The following is a 21161-nucleotide window of genomic DNA, read 5'->3' on the forward strand; positions in this document are numbered from 1 at the left end:
AATAAGCCTGTTATTATTAAGAGTGACTGCTGGCATCCGCATAATATGCGATACATGCGTTTCAGCTAGACCTCCATATAAAGATCAAACACAAACGCGGCTGTACGCAGAATGCGTTCGAACACACCTATTTACTCAAAAGTCGGTGCGTTATTATTCTACCAGTCCTGTCGTCCAAAGGTGCGGTGCGACCAAGAGTAGCCGCGATGTAGACGTGTTGGAAACCCGTCAATGGTGGAGCCACCATATGATGAAATTTCTATGTGTAGCACAGAAGAGAGGTTCCTGGGCATTAACGCTACTTGAGCTAACAGTTAGACGCCCGAGTGTTCCAGCCAGCCCACTTTCGGCTGTGGACATAGAGTAAATATAAGCCAAGAGGTTTCGTCGTGCTCACTGCCATGAATAATATTACTAACAGACGAGACGGATTAGTGCGGTGCGTGACACCGTACATTCTGTTAATAGCTCTCATAGCAGCTGCATGACGGCAAGTTAGAGAGTGCCATAAATATATACAGTAAGTACCATGCCGATCGCTCAAGCTCTGGTGAACCCGCGTTATTTGATGTCCAGGAGAGATGCTCTAACGTTTTGGTAATATCTTCACTGATGCCGTTGTTACAAACGGCGTGGCAAAATGTGCAACACTATCCTCGGAAATGCTTGTGATGACAATCTGCCGAGCTTGGTCTTAGCGCGATACTCAGGTGAATGTGTGCAGGAAGCAAAAATGTCTGAGGTGTTGGCGTCCTTTATTTAGTGACACCAAAAATATCGATAAGGACAAACAGAAAATCAGAAGACTTGCAGGTCAAAACTTGTGGAGCATACGTTTAGCATACAGGTGTAATTCTCATGCATGGGATTCCGGTACCCATAATGAAGAGACACCTTGGGCCAATACACACACTTTATAAGAAGATGAGCTTGTTTGCAAACTGAAAGATCCCAGCCTGGATCAAGATAAACTGCATATCCAGTGGGTTATTTTTTGAGTAGTTTCGATGGCGAGTGGTCCTAAGTGGACAAAATGGTGATGTTATAATAGGGCTATCGCCTGACGTAGCCACAATTCAGTGAGCAGTGAAACAGTTGAGACTAAAAGGAACCTCTGTCCTGATCCAAAAGCTTGCATGACCATGTTCAGACCATTCCTTAGTGCGACAAGCAATCACTGATGTGCGAAGCGCAGAGCATCATTCTACACATTCCACTCCCTCCATTTCTCACTAAAGAATATGGATGGGGTGCTCAGACATCAATCCCGAAACGTATGTGAGCAGAGCCACCGAATACTTTAGTCACGAGACAAAGTCTCCGCGGTACTAGTGTTCGGACGTTATTGTCTGCGGGCGCAAAATGTATCTATCCAAACATGTTGTCGTCACTTATATGCACGTTGAGTCAAGTCGCCAGCGATTTACAAGACGGAGTGCAATGAGGGGTGGATGCCACTGTTGTTTGGAATTTAGATGCACTGATCCTTAGTATACGCCGTAATCTGCATACATTCCGTCGTCCAGTGGATAAATTTAGAAACTTGTCAAGAAAATCTGTTTGGCCGGGAAACTGGTATGGGTTATTGTATGCGAACCTAGGGGAGACCCCGAGCCCCGGGTTGGTGGCTACAACACCAGCCTGATGCAGTAAATGTAAGTGTGGCGCTCTTTTAGATCCGAAGTGTTCTATATTTTAGAAACACAGAGGTTATAGTTGCAATCCAAAATATCGTAGCGAGCCCAGTCTAGCACACTGGACCACACCTGTGAGGGATTGTTTCATTTACGATTTACTAAGAAGGTTTTGGGGTTTAGCGCCAAGACATCGTATATAAATACTGACTAGTTCTTAGTGGGGACGGTGTTGGATCTAACTTGACCTCATGATAATCCCCCCATTTATCTGCTTACTCCGCCTATGTACTTTTGATCTCCAGTTGTTTCGCTCATTCGTTCCCGCCACTCACCTTGCCGCCGAGGCCGTCCTTTCAGACACTTGTGTGTTGACATGTGTGCCTGTGTTTGAATGTGCACTGCTGACCTACTTACCCATGTGCGTTCATGTCCCGTTTACTGAGCCTGCCTTGATTTGTTTTCTCATGGGTTCCGCGTCCAATGAGAATCAAGAGACCGTCGTCAGAAGGAACGACGGCACCCACGCTACTGAGCCGTCATTCCACTCGCCGTTGTTTGGTGAGCGGACTTTAACATTGCACTGTGCCAGTCAGTGACAGATCTGTGAACTTGTTGACGCTACGAACAGGAACAATCGAGGTTTGTTGTACACATTTGCTTACCCTTGTGTAAATAGTACCGTAGAATTACGAACCCAATTCTTCCTTTTGATATTCGGGATTGTCGAACCTACGCGTCACTCAAAGTTCCGTATCGGAGTCTACGTTTCCAAATTCGCTTAAGGGGCCAACCCTTCCAGATTCTATTGTCTAATGCGGAAAATTTCAGCTCCGAGAGTTGGGTATGAAAAGGTCAAGGATAACTAATGTGCCTCTCTCCTATACAAACCTTGAACGATTGAAATATATTAACATCTGAAATGGTAGTGTGCGTATCTGTGGACCACCGCAAGCTGAAACCAGACGCCTGTTGGTCTCGAGTCTTCGCTGATGAAGATAGACACGGTGGAATAATGACGCAGATTTGCCGAACGACGCAGTATTCACACACTCACGTCTGCTGCCTTCTGTTTGAATCTCTAGGGGGTTACCTCGCGGCAAGCTGATGGGTCGGGAATCTTGCGGAATGATTTGACTTCAGCGACACACTGACCCCAGATAGATCTAATTTCCGATATTCAATGACCAATACCTGCGGGAGAGAACGTGGAGAGTGGCTGAATTGGAAATTTATTAGGCCGCCGCAACGCAACGAAACCTATCTGGATCCTCCGGGACAATAAGCTGAGCGATTTTTGGGTTTCGCAGACAAGCCCTGTCCCACCTTTTCTCGGCCCGTGACCTTGGGACCACAGGAACCTGGGCTTCAGGGTCTCTAAGCCCGCGTGTTAGGAATGGAGACGTTGCATGTTTGTGGTGTCGGATTTATTCAATGGATTCAGCGATTTCAGGTTTGTGTTGTCCCTTGTTTCCACTCGATCGCCGAATATTACAATTGCAAAGGGAATGGTACTCCATTGTCGATCTTGTTTTCAGGGCGCTATGGTCCGGGAAATAAAGAACCACCTGCGGATGTTTCATTTTTCGTTACACTTTTTCATGTATCCATAAAAGTGAACAGCTGAACTACATTCCGGTTTCCGCCCTGACGTGGTTTTCGTAGATTTTAGGGTCGCCGATAATATTCTACAGGATGTCCTTTTGCAGAAGCTATGCGGTTACCGATTTGCTGGATCGGATTGTTGACTTCTGTTTGGCTACTTTTTCTACACCAAGGCTAGTGAATTTACACCCCTTTGGTCGCGCTGTTTGTTGTGGCACGAACTATACGAATTATCTATCATAATAGGTCACTGATTATCTTTCCGCGACATTGAACAGAGGTTGTAAATGTCGATGCTCTCAAGTTGTGATCAAATGTTTCTTCATTTAAGTACGTCCTCGGTAGCGACCGGCTCTCATTCTGTTTGGTCCGAAAAGTGGAAACTGTCAATTAACGCGAACAAGTGGGAGTTTCTGTCATTTGGCCATCAGGAACCGTACGCTTCCTGCCACATTGACAGCAACCCACTGAGGTGTTTTATGCAGGAGAGGAACACGGGTGTCGTTGTATCCTCCGGATTGAAATAGGCCCCGGGCAGTTTGGAATGAGTGTGCAATGTGCTGTTGACGATAAGGAGGTTTTTCCGGTTGACTCGGCCCTGCATCCAAGCCTTCGGCGTACAGCCCCCCTCCCTGTCTCCACAATGAAAAGTTTACTGACACCTCTGTATTTGTTCATCAGTTATATCGGCTACCGCCTCCAACGCGTAGCTATCTAACCCTTATTCCGCAACTCATCAGCTAATGAAACGGTAATAGCTTTAACCATGACAAATATGCAGTTTTTACGTATGGTTATGTCTCGCGTTTGATTCCGGTTACGACTGTCCGCATATAATCGACCAGTTTTTTTTATTCTGGTCTCCCTAAATCATACACATTGATTACGATAGTGGAAAGCATGCGAGACGTCCAACACGGGTTTGACAACTGCTCAAAGCAGTCCGTGTAGGATGGTTGAACGGGGAGTGGGATCTGATTTATACACGTACGACCTAACAGGTCAATTGACAGAGAAACTGCAGCACCTTCTGTTAACTGATAGGGTGAAAGTCAGAGAGCACAGCTTGAAGATGTTGAAGTTCCATTATCCACCCGAACAGTCAATGGCTTGAATGGTATTTCGGAAACCGTTATTAATGCACTCAATGAGGAATGTCTTAAGAATTATCGACGCGGGACCCATTTTTCCGGATAGTTTTGTGTAGTTTGTTACTAATTCGTAAGTGAAACGGAAAACGAAGGTGCTGGAATCATCACTATTGATAGCAACACCAGAAAACGGTAAGGGCCAGACTTTTTTCACTGAATTGTCTCATTTGTTCTGTCCTAGGGGACCGAGTTTAAATTTCTGTGTACAAGCGATCGTCGGTACTGGTTGTACATGCAGTAGGTACAGCAGGCGCTTATGCAGGAACAGAAAGCCAAAGGTTGATAGGCTCAAATAGTCAGGGATGATCTTTGCGCTCACGTTGCTTTGGTGATTGGAAGGAATGGGTAGTTCGTAGCTTTACCATCTGTGGTGATCACCTTAAGTAGTGCCCATCAGTTGACAAAAGGAGTTCATGTAACGGTACCTGTGTAATAAACTGTAAATAAAAGACTAAAAATGAATGTAATATCGCAAGCGGAAGAGATTTCGAAGTCTCTTAAAGATAATTTTGGATATAGCATCCAGTCATACGGAAGTATAATTCCAACCGAAAGAGCCCACTAGCCACCCAGTCATGATTTCCGATATTGACTCTGAGGAATAGGTCGATTTTATAGTAAATAAAAACAGCCGATTAAATACGCTAATTTAGTAGTTCCCAAATACATATGGTCTATGCCATGGACTTGCCTAGTTGCGTAACACTACCGACCAGCTCTTGTGATGTGGCTACTTGTGCGTCTCCATAATGCATTGAACTGGGGAGGGTACTTGTGACACCCACAAATTTTCTAATTCCCAGTTTGGTGGATAGAGGTCTGACAGACATGCCCCTGGTTAGAAGATTAGAACAGACAACACAATCAGTGCTACACCGGTGTTTCACTTCAATACTACCACAAAGTTATTTTAAAGCATTAGAATGAAGAGAGAAGAGTGGGTGAAGGAAGGTTCCGTGGCTAGATCACCGTGAGCATTCTGAAGTACATGCACATCCAGGCACTTAATCAGGGACTCAGGAATGCATGAATGTCAATGATGTCAATTAGCCACCATTTCCTGCAGTGCGTACAACCGAGCTTATTGGGTTGTCAAGGGAAACCCATCCTGGAAGGCGGGCGGCGCCACCTCTTCCACATCCTTCTGCCAAGTCATTCTCCACCTCGCGGTTCGTGCCATTCCAAAGGAAACACGGAGAACGACACTCGTCTCAGTTGACGGCGTTTAAGCATGCGTAAGACATGACAGCCACCGTAGTTGATGTAGTTGGACGTTTTACGCAAGTGAAGTATCCGTTGCACACCAGAATACCCGTCTTCTAATTATCGCTTCCTGAATTCGTTGGCACCATCGAATACCTATAAATCTTCCAAGACATCAGTTCTCCAAAGCCTGAAGATGTCTCAGCTCGTCTGTCCATGAAGGCCATGTGTCGCAGCCATACAACAATACAGCCCTTATTGTGGCATGGTTCATGCGACCCTTAAGAGTCAGTGATATGCCTTTTTTACGCCACAAGTGGCACAGACTAGCAAACGTGATTCTGGCCTTTGAGATTTGTACACTGACTTCAGACGTTTCCGTCAGAGCTCATACAACTACCGAGGTATGTTAAGCTCTCCACAACCTCCAGTCATTCTCCTTGAATGGCAAGGGGCATGTTCATAGAGTGTACGTTCTGAAGCACGACTTTGCACTTTTAAGGTGAAAGCGCATGCCGAGAGATAGTATGAAGGTGGTCAGTTGATTCGAGAGATTGTGCTTCATATCCGTCTACAAAGTTAAGGACGCTGTCGTCTAAGTATTCCAGATCGACAAGGTTCTCACCGGAAAAAATTGAACACTGGGGTTTTGGAGACCTTTCACCGTTTGCCTCGTTAAAGTTGAACAAGGAAGGGGAGAGTGGACAGCCTTGTCTGATGGCACCCGACACAAGGTTGAACGAAGTGGACTGTACGTAGCAAGCGGTTCTACGGCATACAGGGTGCACGAACTAACCACTCCACTAACTTGAGTGTGACCAGCTGATCTGTCGGGAAGGAGTGGACTTTCCCAAAGACTTTTGGACTTACCTCAGCTTTACTGATCTAATATTCCCACCAGACCCGCCCAGTGCTTTCGGGATACCAATGGCCAGACACAGAGTCTTCGTAAATCTTCCATGCTCGCTTCTTTCAGAAACAAATTTTCGCAAGTTTTATAGACTGATAGTTTGAATAACTTCGATTCATTTTAAGCGCTTTCTATGTTCATTTCTGGCATATTTGCATTGAGCTCTTACTTTGTCTTGAATGTACAACTTAGGTTACGCAAACGTTCCACCAGTTTCACTTGACTTCTTTTCCACTTGATACCTGTACAGTATTTAGACTCGCTGATGATCAACACAAGCCACTTAGGGAGCCCTTTGATAGCCTATGCGCTCGTATTTCCCCTGGCCTACTATTTGAATCCAACTCTCGGACTGGTGACAATGCTGTGTGCTTCGTTTACGGAATGGTTCAGCGGACTCCTAAAGTGGTAAGCTTCATATTGGTCCAGAATGTACACGTTACTTGAGTATTGAATAAACGGTTGTTCAGTCGTTCCGCATTTCCATCTACCTTCCCTTGAGAGCTACCCGATGGAATAAGGTTAATGACTGTTGTCGAGAGCAAGCCTCTTATATATCTGGTCCCATGCTCACACTACACCCTTTTTTTGAAAACTACGGTCCGAATAGTTGTCGTTGACTAGGTTTATGGTGTTGGCACCGAAAGATGCATATTAGCCTGGTTTGGGATGCGTGCGCTGGCTGAATCCCCCTTGACATAAAAGTGTGGTGCTAACCTATGATTAACCTGATTATCGGGTTATTTCATGTACGGCCTCGGCCGCTGGAGTCATACCATGCGTGGTATTGGCAAAACCAGAGGATCGGGCGGAAGGAATTGGTGCAATGGTTGAAGCGGTATATGAAGTCATGGCGTCGAATGGCTTATGGTTCACGGTTAGACCCTGGTATCTTAAGTCGTTTTTTTGAAAATAAAGGACCAGATGAGCTCATCGAACGAATCCTTAGTGATATATCAAATATTCAAAGAAGTTACCTTCGTTCACGAAGCCGATTTATCCTTCCGCAGGAGTCAGATGTTGTAAGGTAATAAATACCGGATAATCACGAAGATCACTTGCCGAATGATGCCTAACAGGACGCACTTCAGGAATATTGTTGAATTCCACCCGTTTTAAGGAAGGCCCATTACTATGTTCGACTTCTACTGATAGCACCCCTTAGTTTTTGAGTACCTTGTGTATCTCATCTGCACTGAAAAAGCTACCAAAATCTGAATCTCTCCTAACTTCTTCCTCAGGATCCTTCATGGCCATCGACCCTATTGGTGGGTCGGTTTGTATGCTCGAAAAACCAATACGGCTGTTATGCACCTTGAACAATTCCCAGTTACATGCGAAACTGGTCCAGGCAGTCCATCGGGGCACTGTATGATCACACTCGCAAGTTTGGTCCCCTTAGTGTTATACCTTTATCAATGTCTTCTAAGGTAAGCACCAGAACACCAACCCGACTTATTTTGAACTCAGATCTAACATCTTATTTATCATCTGTAATATACCTCTATTATTTTGATGATAGCATCTATGAACTCGGTTAATTTAAACTTAATTTCACCTAATTTAAACCTACCAAAAGCCATCAGAGCAAAGAAATTTTTACTAGTGATATTTTCTTTCCCATTTGAATTGATATTTTTTTTACTGTAAGGCCATGGATTAGTATATCGATTATCTCAATACCGGCGGTTTTACCAAAGCGCTTGATTCCCTCTTCTTGTCCCTTTATTTATAAGAAGAATGCGGTTCTCACTTTCTCTTGCACGTACCAATTTATGATCTGCAATCCCTCGAAACCATTTGTTCTCTTGTTCTCTGCGCATGTCTTTACACTCCCAGACATACTGGAAGCAAACGACCCAGGTAAGCTATGTGTTGGCACTGATCAGCGTGACGCAAACTGTGTGGCTTTTCTTCGCTGGATGTTTTATTTTGGCTATCCTGTTGTTTTTTGAATTTCTCTTATCGGCCGCAAACGCTGTAGACTGCTCTGTTTTCCAATTTGTTGTGATTTCTCCAGGGACGTTGCATTTTGGCAATTCATCCTTTTTGGATATCCGTTTTTCTGCTCTGTGTTGTGGGTAGCTTTGTGACTTCCCGTGTTCCCTTTTCTGTATCTACGCGTTTAGCTGCACATAGAGGTGTCTCTATCTTACCTTCACCCGGCTGTGTTTTGATTGTCTTAGACGTTTCGATGTGTATCCTTCTCGTTTATGATGTGGAAGGTACGTATCTGCATTGCCCCGAATTCTCAGTGGATAGCGGAGTACAATGCGATCACTGCCGTTTCCGATGCTTCTTTGGTGCAACTAACCCGGCTACATTCTGACATCTTAAATGGTCAAGCTTTTGGTGGTTATATGAACTTATTCTTGACATAGTACTCACTGTGGAAACAACCCGAAGAACGAACCCCCAACATTATATTTCCCGCCTACAGTTGTTCGATGTTATCTGTCGGGATAACCGAACCTGTTCAAGAAGTGTTAACCGGGTATGAAGCACTCCTCGTGCGTTTGATGCTGTTGGCTCATTACAACCATTCCAGCGTTTCATTGGGAAATTCTGATTTTTTTCCCTGTAGGATCAAATTTGGTTGATTTATTCAATTTCACCCAAAGATTAACCTAAGCTGACATCTGCCAGGTACTTGGAACTTAACTAATGTGGATCCTGGTTGGAAAAGTGTAAACTTAAGTCGCTAGGTTTACATATATAGTCAGAGGACTTAAGTGATCCCATTTTTTCCCGGCTAACGAGTCTAAAGGTTTCTCAGAAAAAGTAACACCCGATGCCACCAATAGGCATTTTGTACTGTTCCTAACGACCATCTTATCTACTCAAGGTAGACGTACGCGCTTTTTTATGCCTTCCTCACTATGTGTGTCACTCGCAAGCTATAACCATTTCCTCTTAGCATGACAGAAGCTGATCAGCTAACCTAAAGCCTGAGTGGAGAACGAATACCGTATATTCAAATATTTATCCGTTTCAGGGGTGTTTCGTCAGTTCAATCATTGTAGGACGTTTCGTACACTCTGCTCATTGTAGAGATTCTACAAACATTTACTTTAGGTTTCGTTGTGTGCAAAAATCTCCGTCTGGTTACGTGTCCACCAATAAATCAATTGATTTTCACAGGCTTGATCTTCCAATAGTTTAGTATGTTCATCGTGGGGACGAAAAGTTTGCTAGCCATTTTGTTCGAATACTGTGGATTGGGCACACTCCTGATTTTAGATCACTTAACCGGTGCGCGTACTAGAATACTGTTGTTTCTTTATTGTACGCACCCATTCTCACTGCCCACCTCTAGCCCTGCTTCGGGTTTTTATCACTTTGGGAGCTTGCAACCGGAGAGATCTAATTTTTCAATCAACGTCACTGTATATTATAGCAGATATTTCTCTTAATTAGTAACTAAACGCAGTTCTTTTGCTGTTGCCTCTGCGTTTTCTATCCATTATTGATGGTCGTGTCGGTAGGTTAGTATGCCCCCTGCCGTAAATGGCTGTCTTGGGTTTTAAGCTAATCACTTCACTTCGAGGATCGGTGAATTGTTCAACCATAAACTGGTAAACAGTTAATTGGAAACCGACTGAGAAGTAATCGCTTTTGAAAAGTTTGGAAAAAGTTCGGTACATTTATTGCTGCGCACAGTCTCGCTTTTGACAAAAGCTTCATCAGTCCAAACGACGAGTACCGCTGGGGTCTTGGTGAGGTTTTGGCGTTGTGGCTGACACTTGTGGTCAAACATAATGAGATTGGCAACTTCAGGAATTAGAACCCTCATTCAAAGTTCAGCAACAAAGACTTCGAGAAGGTGGATGGCTAGGAACTCTCTTTAAGTGGTAGTGAAAGTTATTGGTTTCAGTATCAGCACCTAGTAAACAATAGATTCCACAGCAGTCATTCTACGTAAAGCAGGAACAGCTGAGATTATTCAAAGAGAGCAATGGTCCATAAGGCAAAAGCTCCACTCTCAGAATCAGTACAATTGGAGGACATCCACTCGGTTGAAACGACTAACGATCGTACTTATAATATTAAATGTAGCGAATGCACCAATATCCAAATAGGACCAACAGCTAGGTAACTAAACACCAAGTTTTACAAGCTCGCGAGGGATAACTGAACCGTCATCACTATCATTGACAGCAGCACCATATGCGAATACTAATGCCTCACTGTTGTACGATCATGTGAGTTTATTTGAACAAAGTCTTATAACGTAAAGAGGAGAAAAAGGACATGGGATGGGGAATCAAGAACTTAGCTTGCAGTGGTGAATGCATTCTTTGAGTGAGGTGCCGTCTGCTTCACTTCACTGCGGATTCGCAGATTCAAGCTAAGCATTGGGGACATGTGGTCGAATACCTGAAGACGTCCGAGATTCTTCTTGAGAAGTGGCCAGGCCAGGCCAGTTTGGAGAAGTGATTAGCAGATATGGTCGAATGCGCAACCTCCTCATCTGGTTGTCGTAGCACAACCTCACGCAAACCTCACAGAAACTGGTACGAAGTAGACCAGATAAGACATGCACTCATTTGCAGATTCCATTTGTTTACATTCATATCACTCGTTCGAACAGTCGTCCTGCTATCCTGGAGTAACTTTAGTCAGTCCGCACCAAAGGGGGAATTACTGGATTCGAGTTTCGCTCATACTAGAAGTAAATCAATAAATAGATGCCTTCAGCTGTAGCACCTTCTCGGTGTTTAACTGCCATGCCACTAGGGGGAGCACAAGGGCTGGAATACTGCCAATTTGTCCAAGCCTAGCTCTTATTAGAACGTATCAGCAGTGCATATCCTTAAACATGTCGGTGGTTGAATTCCGGACATCTGATACGTGAGTCGAGTGTGTTACCACTACTTCAGCAGCGCACGTTGGACACATTTTAATTTCCACATCTGAGCAGGTGAACGTGTTCACACTTGAGAGGATTGGTAGCAGCGCACGTTGGACACATTTTAATTTCCACATCTGAGCAGGTGAACGTGTTCACACTTGAGCAATAGGATTGGTAAGCCTGACACCTGAACGACGACGCACTAACTGTCTTGGTTGTGACGATCGACTGAACTGCCCGTCAGGGCTTTCCAGTCAGGTAGTGCTACAGATGCTTGAAACCCGCTGGACAATTTTTGATTCTGTTGTAAGTGGTTGCGGGATTTGTAGTGTTTACGGTGCTTCTATTGCTCTCTCTTTGGTGTGGACTCACCAGAATAATTACGCCAGGGCAGGAGGACGACTTTCCAAACGAGAGTGGTGTGAATGTGAGCACTACAACTCCCGCAACTACCCACAACAAAATCATATTTGTGTTAACTGCACTATGACTGGCTCGTGTTTGTCTTCGTATGACATTCGAGGAATCGCAGTGTTTATTCTTGACAGAACATACTAGTCATAAGTTTGTTGAAAACTCCTCGGTGACCCACCACCAATTTCTCCCCCTCGGACTCCTCTCCTTAAACTTCATTAACCTTGCGTTCTACTTGAGCATTTACGCAGTTGACGAAATACACTCATTTACAACTATGCAGAAGAACCAGACCCGATCCCAATTTATATAAGCCTTCCCTTAACTCATTATTCTTAGCACCGAGTCACCCGTTGTAACGAACAATTTCCTAGTTGACTCTATCACGGATTCAGCTTGGCAACGGGAGGGGATGTTGCTGATGGAATCTTCTCCCCTGACCAACTTTGTAACCTGACGAATCCCCATTTTCTGTCGCATGTTTTACTTGAACCTAAATTGTTCAAGCTGATTGCCAATCCATTACGGAGAACGCAGACTATGCCATTTCATTCCATCGGTTGATAGCTTTTTCGTCGCAACGATGCCTGAAATTTACCCCTTGATCACGGGTCTTACGAACAGGCCAAGATAATGAGATATCAGTACGCATTTTAAGACACTGTAATACGGTAGTTCAATTACCTTTTGGTACCAGTTGAACGTAGTTTCTACATAATCGCTATTGCCAAGGCAACGGTCACTAATTTAGGCAGTGGGGATTTGTCATTATATCCAGCAGTCGTTGGTGTATTTTTTTGAAATTCGTTTTCTGACCGATAAGATACAAGGTCTGTTGTTTTAAACCACATTGTCAAATGTGTTGAATAGTACACTTTCATCTTGCAGGTGATTCGCATGCATTTCTTCATTATAATCCAGCTGACTGACGGTGATTGTTTCTTCATTCCAGTCCCTACGGAGAACTGGTGCTCCTTATTTTTGGATTGTTCATTCTGGTTCTGGGATTGAGTCGGTGCTACTTGGCGGCACACTTTCCCCACCAGGTGCTTGCCGGAGTAGTTTCAGGTATGCTGTCTAGTTATCCATTCTGTGTTTATTTAACCTAATTGATTTCGTCGTATGCGGATGATATACAGAAAAAATTTCCCCAAGTAGTGCCACATATCACAGAAACAGCGTAGACGCTCTCGGATACTGTTTCCTACTATTTTTACAATCTCTGCCGGTTGACTGCATTGGTAATGTTCCTTTCCAGCCCACAGATTTGTCGTCATCTAGATTTGAGCGACACTTCACATCCGATTTTCATTCCATTCATGGAAATGCTTTGTGTGACTAGCGTTCTCCGGACCGTACCATTCCAACTTCGACTGAAGGAACCATAAGTGCAAGAGCAGGATTGATACGTCAAGAAGCAAGTGTGATAATTTCAAGAGCAGTGAAGGCAATCGCGCTACCTTCACGTATGGTCCACTGGTTCGTTCCTGTGGTGAAAAACAAACCAATGGGATGTTTTCTGTGTGCGCATGGTGCGCACGTGATACGCGCATAAGAATGGAAAAGCCAGTGAGATAAAAACCTAATAATGGTTGTACAATCACAGCGATCCATCTGCAATATCCCTTTCGTCCCGAAATCGGTCATGAATTAGGAATGCTTCCTACGCCGAATAAAGTGCGAGAATATGTGCTCACTGGGTCACGATAACACTCATATTTTAAAGCCAGTTACTGGACTGATATATTGATGATGTGTACTCACAGCTCTAGCGGATGTACGTACATGTCGTTGAAGAGCGTCAACCTTTGCTGCACCAAGCGGAGGCACATTGAAGTGCCTGTTCAAACTCGCTTGAATTGCTTGACTAGGTTTAATGTGATTGTAGTTTCAATGGCATCATCCTGGTTAGCAGTGACCTTGTGGTTCAGGTGTGTACTTTGCTTTGTCGTATTTGAAATAACCCCGCCAACACTCGATCTGAAAATGAAATGACCGCACGATCAGAATCGGCTTCTAGAATTAACTACGTGAATACTAATTGATTAATTGATTAACTAAATAAATGGGCTCAGCCAGATAGATCCATCTGGTCCCAAGACACAGGTATACGGGTAAGGAATTGTGGACAAAATCCGGAGGGGTAATTTGTTATCGTGATGTTCAACCACGGGTGTTGGAAAGNTGATGATGTGTACTCACAGCTCTAGCGGATGTACGTGCATGTCGTTGAAGAGCGTCAACCTTTGCTGCACCAAGCGGAGGCACATTGAAGTGCCTGTTCAAACTCGCTTGAATTGCTTGACTAGGTTTAATGTGATTGTAGTTTCAATGGCATCATCCTGGTTAGCAGTGACCTTGTGGTTCAGGTGTGTACTTTGCTTTGTCGTATTTGAAATAACCCCGCCAACACTCGATCTGAAAATGAAATGACCGCACGATCAGAATCGGCTTCTAGAATTAACTACGTGAATACTAATTGATTAATTGATTAACTAACTAAATGGGCTCAGCCAGATAGATCCATCTGGTCCCAAGACACAGGTATACGGGTAAGGAATTGTGGACAAAATCCGGAGGGGTAATTTGTTATCGTGATGTTCAACCACGGGTGTTGGAAAGATGTACCCAATTCCGCATGATTATGAATCTCTATGCAGTGAACGTGCTGCATGGGTGCACCAGTGCATGTGTCATAACAGTCCGTCTTGACATTATGGGTCAGAATTACCTCGACTAGAAATAGCATCATAAACTACAGTTTGAAGGTCTGACCTGAGCGCGGAAAATCGATAAACTCATGCTATTTGCCTGAGCAACGTTACTTGTTCTTCCTTGAAGTTTTTATGAGGTGATACTTCTATACCTGATCAGTTGTGATGACAGATGTTAACAGTTCATCGACTGACGTTAGTGTACTACTGTCTGGGTACATTGGCTTTTGGTCAGTGTTGTATGCTTAACCTCGTTCAGCTGTAACACCCTTTGGGTGCCTGGCTGCCATCCCTCCTGAAGAAAGCATAAAGGTCCACATACTGCCAGGTTTCCAAATCCCAAATAGGCTCAGTCGTGATGCATAAGTTCTGTTCGAATCACATACCTTCTGGTCAGTAAGTATTCGCCCTAACCACTGAGTTTCGGTCATCCGTGGCCCGATTTACCACCAATAATAATTGACAATATTTTGATGTTCGTAATTACCCTAGTTCGTTTTGATCACTCTCCTCCGACAAGCAATTTTTTTACGCATGGCATGGTCACCAAAGTTTAGGATCCTTTCTCGTTTCCTGTTTCAGGTCTCTGTTTTGGATACTTTTTCACCCATTTATTTCAAGTGGTCCAACTAGCATCGAAACCATCGAAGTCCACCCTGAATCATGGGATGGTTAATTACTTAGTTTATTTGATTCGAACGCCTGGTCTGTTGATCGGCTTTGGTTTTGGCTCGCTTCTGTTGGCTTGGATGTTTAGTTGGTTCTTGCAGACGATACTTGGTGTGGACGTCAATTGGTCCGTCAAGTTGGCGCAGCGGGCTTGTCGTCGACCCGAATGGGTGCACCTGTCCTCTTCACTAATGGTTGGTTTTGCACGCATTGCGGGTTATTTATCCGGTGAGTTCGGTAGTAGAGAAACCTATTCCAATTTGTGAGACCAGCTTTCGAATTCGTTACCTCATGTGGGACTCTCGTCACTGCATACTAATAACTCTCTCAAAGCTCGCTATCCGTTTTCCAACTAACCCTTGACATATGATGGTCTTTTGTCGTCAAATTGTAATCACAGTATTATCTGAAATCAGTGCCCCTACAAGTGAGGTTCTCCGTGAACCTGAGCATTCGATTACGAGACAAACTGTCACCAACTGATGAAGTTCATAAAATTTCGGTAATTTTTACAGTCCATCGTTGAACAAGACTTTTTATTCCACAATCAATACCTCTATAAGCTGGAGGGAAAGTTACCGCATAGCATACTTCGGTTTTAGATAGACAGCAAGTTCGAATGTAATTCTTAATTCTGTGGGCTGTCTTGTGGATTCATTCCACTTACTTAAAGATCTGACCGTACTTGATGTCGGTGACTGATTTGCATGAAGGCGGAACCTAGGCATGCCTTGAATGTCGAACCGCACATAGATGGTACGCGAAAAGCTCAGTTCGCTTTCTGCGGAAAGCCAATTCAACACATGTTTTAGCATATTGTTTTCCATTATATCAATGGTTGATTCACAGTTACACTAGTTGGAATCACAAACCCTAGAAATTAGAACTTGACAATTGCTTTCGCATCCAAAAGTTTTTTTGAGCATCTTTGACACATCTTGTGAAAAGTGCTGCGAAACGGATGTCGAGCCGACGGTATCGAAGTCCATTTTTCTTGTGTTCTGCAATCCTGTAACATATTAATGCACAGGTGATGATAGTCATAATACAAATCAGAAGGTGAATGTGCACTAATAGAAGTTTTTGTATGGTTGCGACATGTATGAAAATAAATACAGTGCGAGGATGGGAGCAAGTCAAAAGGGGAACTTATCGGATGCGAGAGTCCCTTGGTGGAAGTCCGGACGGCGGGAACGTGTTTTGCTCCGCAGTTCGACTGCTACACGTACTCCATGGTTGTCCGTGGACTTGTGGAAAGGTTTTTGTATGGTTGCGACACGTATGAAAATAAATACAGTGCGAGGATGGGAGCAAGTCAAAAAGGGAACTTATCGGATGCGAGAGTCCCTTGGTGGAAGTCCGGACGGCGGGAACGTGTTTTTCTCCGCAGTTCGACTGCTACACGTACTCCATGGTTGTCCGTGGACTTGTGGAAAGGTTGACGTCCTGCTCCCTGCGAGCGCGGGAGTCTGTGTGTGTTGACTGGGTTCGGTTTGCCCTTATGTAGGTCCCAGTGCGTGTATGTGGGCGCGTCGGCACATGAGTGGTTGCTGCGCTGACTAGGCGGTGCAGACAATCGATGTCCGATGTGTCAGCTTAATGCGACGTGTTTGTGCGTATGAGAAAAAGACAAGCCTCGCGATCCAGTGAGCGACTGTGAGTTGAACAGTCAAGTATGTGGGTGACTGGGTCGCTACAAACATCCTCTATGAACGGTGGTAGTCTAGTTACTCCATTTAAAAAAGGAACCATTTCTCATATGCCGCAAATGACCGTTTTCCCCTTATCACGTTGATTATTTCAAAACGGTATGATAGTTTCCTGGATGTCAGGAGCGCGTTACCGCGATATTTCTGCACAAGTGGAGCCCGCAGCAGTTTTTGCTTTCAGTTCAAAGTGCCAGCTCAAGTACTGACTAAAATCTAAAGCCAAGCCTCAAGTTCACGTACTGGCAGTCTCTGACGTTAGATTAATTGCGGGCAGGTACATCCGGCTCACTTCTCATCGACTAAGTAACCGTAGATTCTGGATAGTCACCCTCCAAGTACTCGTTCTTGGTTGCGTATCAGTATGCGGAAAACCTGAATCTCTGTCGAGCCCCCCCGCACTCTAATGTTTTCACCACCGGATGCTCGTCTGATTTCTCTTGAGTAACGTGTTCATTGTCGTGTGTTTGAGTCAAATTAGATGTGCGGCACTGTCCAATTTTAAGTCACCTATTGATAAGAGGTGAACTAGTTGGTTCCTGACGTTGGTTTCTACTAACCGATACCCATAATAAAGGGATGCTTTGAACGACGCTTGGCATCTATCCCAGCTGTATACTCATCAATTCTCCTTACTATTCATCTGGTAAGATTAGGCTTTTGTCTTGCCAAACGGAAGCTTAAAAACGCTGGGGGCCTCATTCTTACCAAACCTCCAAGGGAATGCATTACGTGGTCCTTTTTAAAGACGGTTCACCATTTTGAAATGACAAGCTATATCGGGTTACTTCGATTACATTATTAAGTTCGAAAGCGTTTTGGAAGGTGGCTGAGAATTTGTGCAATTGGACATAATGACTACAGTCGGGTTACATAACTTCCCTGATATGATTAGAAACACCCAACCCAGGTGTCTGTTCCGAACATTTCAGTACTAGTTGACCAGCTAGGAACAGGCGGTTTGAAAACGTGTCTACTTTTAACGAGCTCAATCTTACAAAAGCATTAGTGATGTTTTATGCTTTCTGAGTAGAAACGATTCGTAGTGTTGCGGTGAAAAGTTAGTTGAAGCACTACAATACACAAGTACAACTGTTACATTGCTTATCACCGTCTAATATAGCTCCGGGTTGGATGTCGAAAAGTGTTCAACAACCCTTATGAGTAGTGTATTGCGTCTATACGATGTACCGCGATATCTCGAGTATGTTACCAACTGAAACATGACATGGTCTGGTGCAGCACACTCAGTTGCTTAAGAACATGATAAACGAGGGATGTAACTGAGTTCCAGGTGGGTCTCCAGGTGAAACCGAATTGGTATGCAAATGAGTATTTTTCGCTGGCTCCGCACAACGTTTATAGACGATCACATTACCGACTTCCACAAGCGGTTTATTGCCTGCAGTGTGTTTTGGTCAAAAGTTGGGGGGAGGGACAGCGGAAAATACGAATGTCAAACATGGCAAAGAAAACGACACATTAAGTTCCCATCGACAGATCTGTCTTGAGTTTCTATGGGTTACGTATCACCAAGTGCCTTTTCTTTCGTGGAAGTGTTTTATCTCCGTTAAAACTTTTCCAAAATAATTAACTGAAAACTGCACCCAAGCAATGGGCGATGCATACTTCCTAGGAAAGTAAAATCTGACCTCTACTTCGTTTTGTTTCAACTTTCTATTCGTGCGCATTTTCCACAAACATTTGGTATAAGTCTGTCGCCTAGTTTACAGTCAGCGCCTTCAAGGTAAATTCCTTTCTGCCCCTTTCAGCCCATCGGTTTATTCAGATATTCGCCTGCAGTCTTATCTTTCGTCATATTGTACTGATTGTGCTGACTGCTGTTTGATCTCGTGTTATTTTTGCTCATGGATGCTCATCGCACGCCTTACTTTCCTTATTCTCACATTCAGGTTTAGCGATCGCGTTGTGCTTGTGTCAACCGTCAGATCGCTCGTTGTGGACCCCCAACACAAACCTTTCGGTTGTCTCCCTTGCTGTGATATCAGTCATTGTAACAAAACTGACTGAAGCATTGTGCCGCCGAGCAATTAATGCTTTACTTATGCCTATTTTACCGCCTTCTAATTCGACTGGTCCTGGAGTGGCTTTGCTTGCCAGTTCGGTCGTGGAAGGTTCCGTGGGTCCTTTACTCGCCGTCTGCGTCCTTCCATCTATGTTAGGTAGATTTTGGCAGACTCCATGAGTAGCTAGGTTTTGGTTCTGTGGTCCCAATTACTCTTCTCCATTTCTGCTTTAAGATGTCTCCCACAGTGCATTTCTCCCCTGACCTGTCCGTTTTGTTGGAGTTGAAATTTTCTTTCGGGTATTATTTGCCACAAGTTAGAGCAGCCCGACGATCTCGAACACGCTGCATGTTACTTTTCAATGTGATTTTATCTTCATGAGCTCCATTCAGATATCCTCTCATTACCATATCCACCATTCTGGTTCTTCTCTTGTTCGAGTGGTACGTTGAAATGTTTTGAAATGTTTTCGCCTTCACGTTCAGAATATATGTGGACATTGCCTTCTGTTCTCGGTACAAGTGATTTCTATACGAGGTTAGCTGTGTAGAGACTTATTTTACAATTAGCTTCGGTTCTAAAATAGGGGGGGCTGTGAAGCTGGTTTTGCCACCCCTGAACTTCCTAGAAGTAGTTTGTGCGCGTTGGAAACCAGTCGATATCGCCTCGATAGTAAGGTAACAAGTCCGGAATGTGTGCCATGTTAGAATCCGCTTCCAAAAACCTGGTGGCCTTAGCCCTTCTATCCTCTTCGAGAATAACATAGAATATTGTTCACTCTGTTTCGCTGATTGTTTGAAAGACTACATTTGAGTGATTACCCAGGCAACGTTTGGATGTAGACAGGCCTGTAAAGGGACATCCCCCAACGGTTGTTACTGTGCATGATCGCTCACGTTGCTCTGCCCACCTCAGTATCAGGTGGCCACTGCCTACACTTGCAGACTTGATAATATCGTTGAAGTGCTTGATTTAAATAATTTCATATGCAAAATCCGTCAGAGACCGTGTTTATTTATGAGCCGCAGTTAGGTCGAGTTGCGTAGTAATTTGCGTTTCTTCGTATTTATCGGTGGACCTCGTTAGTCCCTATGAAGATTACAGAGAATTTAGGAATCATCACCATCGTCCCAGTCCCGACTAATTTGATGCGTCGGTCTAAGCAACCTAACCACGTTCACCGAAATTGATTCAATAGACATCACACTTGTTTCCTTATGAACAGGCCGCAAAACAACTCTGGTCCGTGTTCCGCAAAGCTTAATTTCGCCTGCGTTCAGCGCTATTGTGTGATAGGTCTTGGTGGACCGGTTTCGTGAACTGGTTCATACTCCCCTGGCTCTTGACGGAAGGTTGCTTTGTTTCTTTTTAGGACTCATGTATCTCCTCTCTCCAACGGATGATCTCCACAATCCAGGTTTTTACTAACCTTGCTTTGTCAGCTATGTGTGTTTGCATCCAATTAATTCTGACAGTTTGTCCAGGCAAGTACAAATCGGCAAATACTCAAATGAGGGCGCATTTTCGCTTCCGCAAGCATTCAACCTAAGGACGACTCGCATCACTTAAGATCACCTGAACTTTTTGGTTATCGCTTATTCGAAATGGAAGAATGTATCGGTAGAAAGATAGTGAACGTCAAATTCCGTTCGCGGGTACCTCATTAGTGTCGCGGCACAAACATCGATCGCAACTCAGAACGATAAGGAAGTTTATTCTGTAATTCTGTCTGAAAGCTATCTACTGAATCTAATGGATCTTATCATAAAGGAAACTACTCACAAGGTTACTGGAAACCCTTCGACAGCCCACGACCGGTTTCGCCCTTCTTGGGGTTCATCAGGTAGGCGCAGTCCTCGAGTTTCCGTCAACCGTATGATCTACTTGAACCCAATTTGCACTGTTTTCGAGAAATACACTCATTTGCAAATCAGCTGGAGGACATCATAAACGAGAGATTCAATTGAGTCTCCCGTGAAAACCAAATTGATTTGCTAATGGATCTTAGTTATGAAACCGTCTTACCACTAGCAATTAGGCGCTGAAACGGTCAACAGGTATAGCCCCCACGTAATTCGTCGGAAGACTGGACCGCTAGTCAGTCCAGCATGAAGGCCAGCTCCGACTGGTCAAAATTATGAACCCAACAGCCCATCATTTTCCAGTATCCGTTGTATTCCAGCTGCTAGTGACGCGTCCGTAAATCCAGAACGTTGTTCTACGCACTAAATATGCCCCACTTTACGTGTTTAATACACTTCATGTGCCAGTGGTGG

The 21161-nt window shown here is 44.2% G+C and overlaps 1 protein-coding gene across 1 annotated transcript; it reads left to right on the top strand.

Annotated features, from left to right (window-relative positions):
• Positions 1–3018: 3018 nt before the first annotated feature.
• On the top strand, positions 3019–19401 carry T265_13442 (hypothetical protein; the record flags this gene model as incomplete). Its single annotated transcript, XM_009168897.1, has 6 exons — positions 3019–3087; positions 6754–6911; positions 7745–7933; positions 12722–12837; positions 15066–15380; positions 18772–19401. The coding sequence occupies 6 exons, from the start codon at positions 3031–3033 to the stop codon at positions 19062–19064; spliced, it is 1128 nt and encodes a 375-aa protein (XP_009167161.1).
• Positions 19402–21161: the final 1760 nt, after the last annotated feature.

The sequence above is a fragment of the Opisthorchis viverrini genome (genome assembly GCF_000715545.1).
Source record: "Opisthorchis viverrini unplaced genomic scaffold opera_v5_66, whole genome shotgun sequence".
NCBI classification, from domain to species: domain Eukaryota; kingdom Metazoa; phylum Platyhelminthes; class Trematoda; order Opisthorchiida; family Opisthorchiidae; genus Opisthorchis; species Opisthorchis viverrini.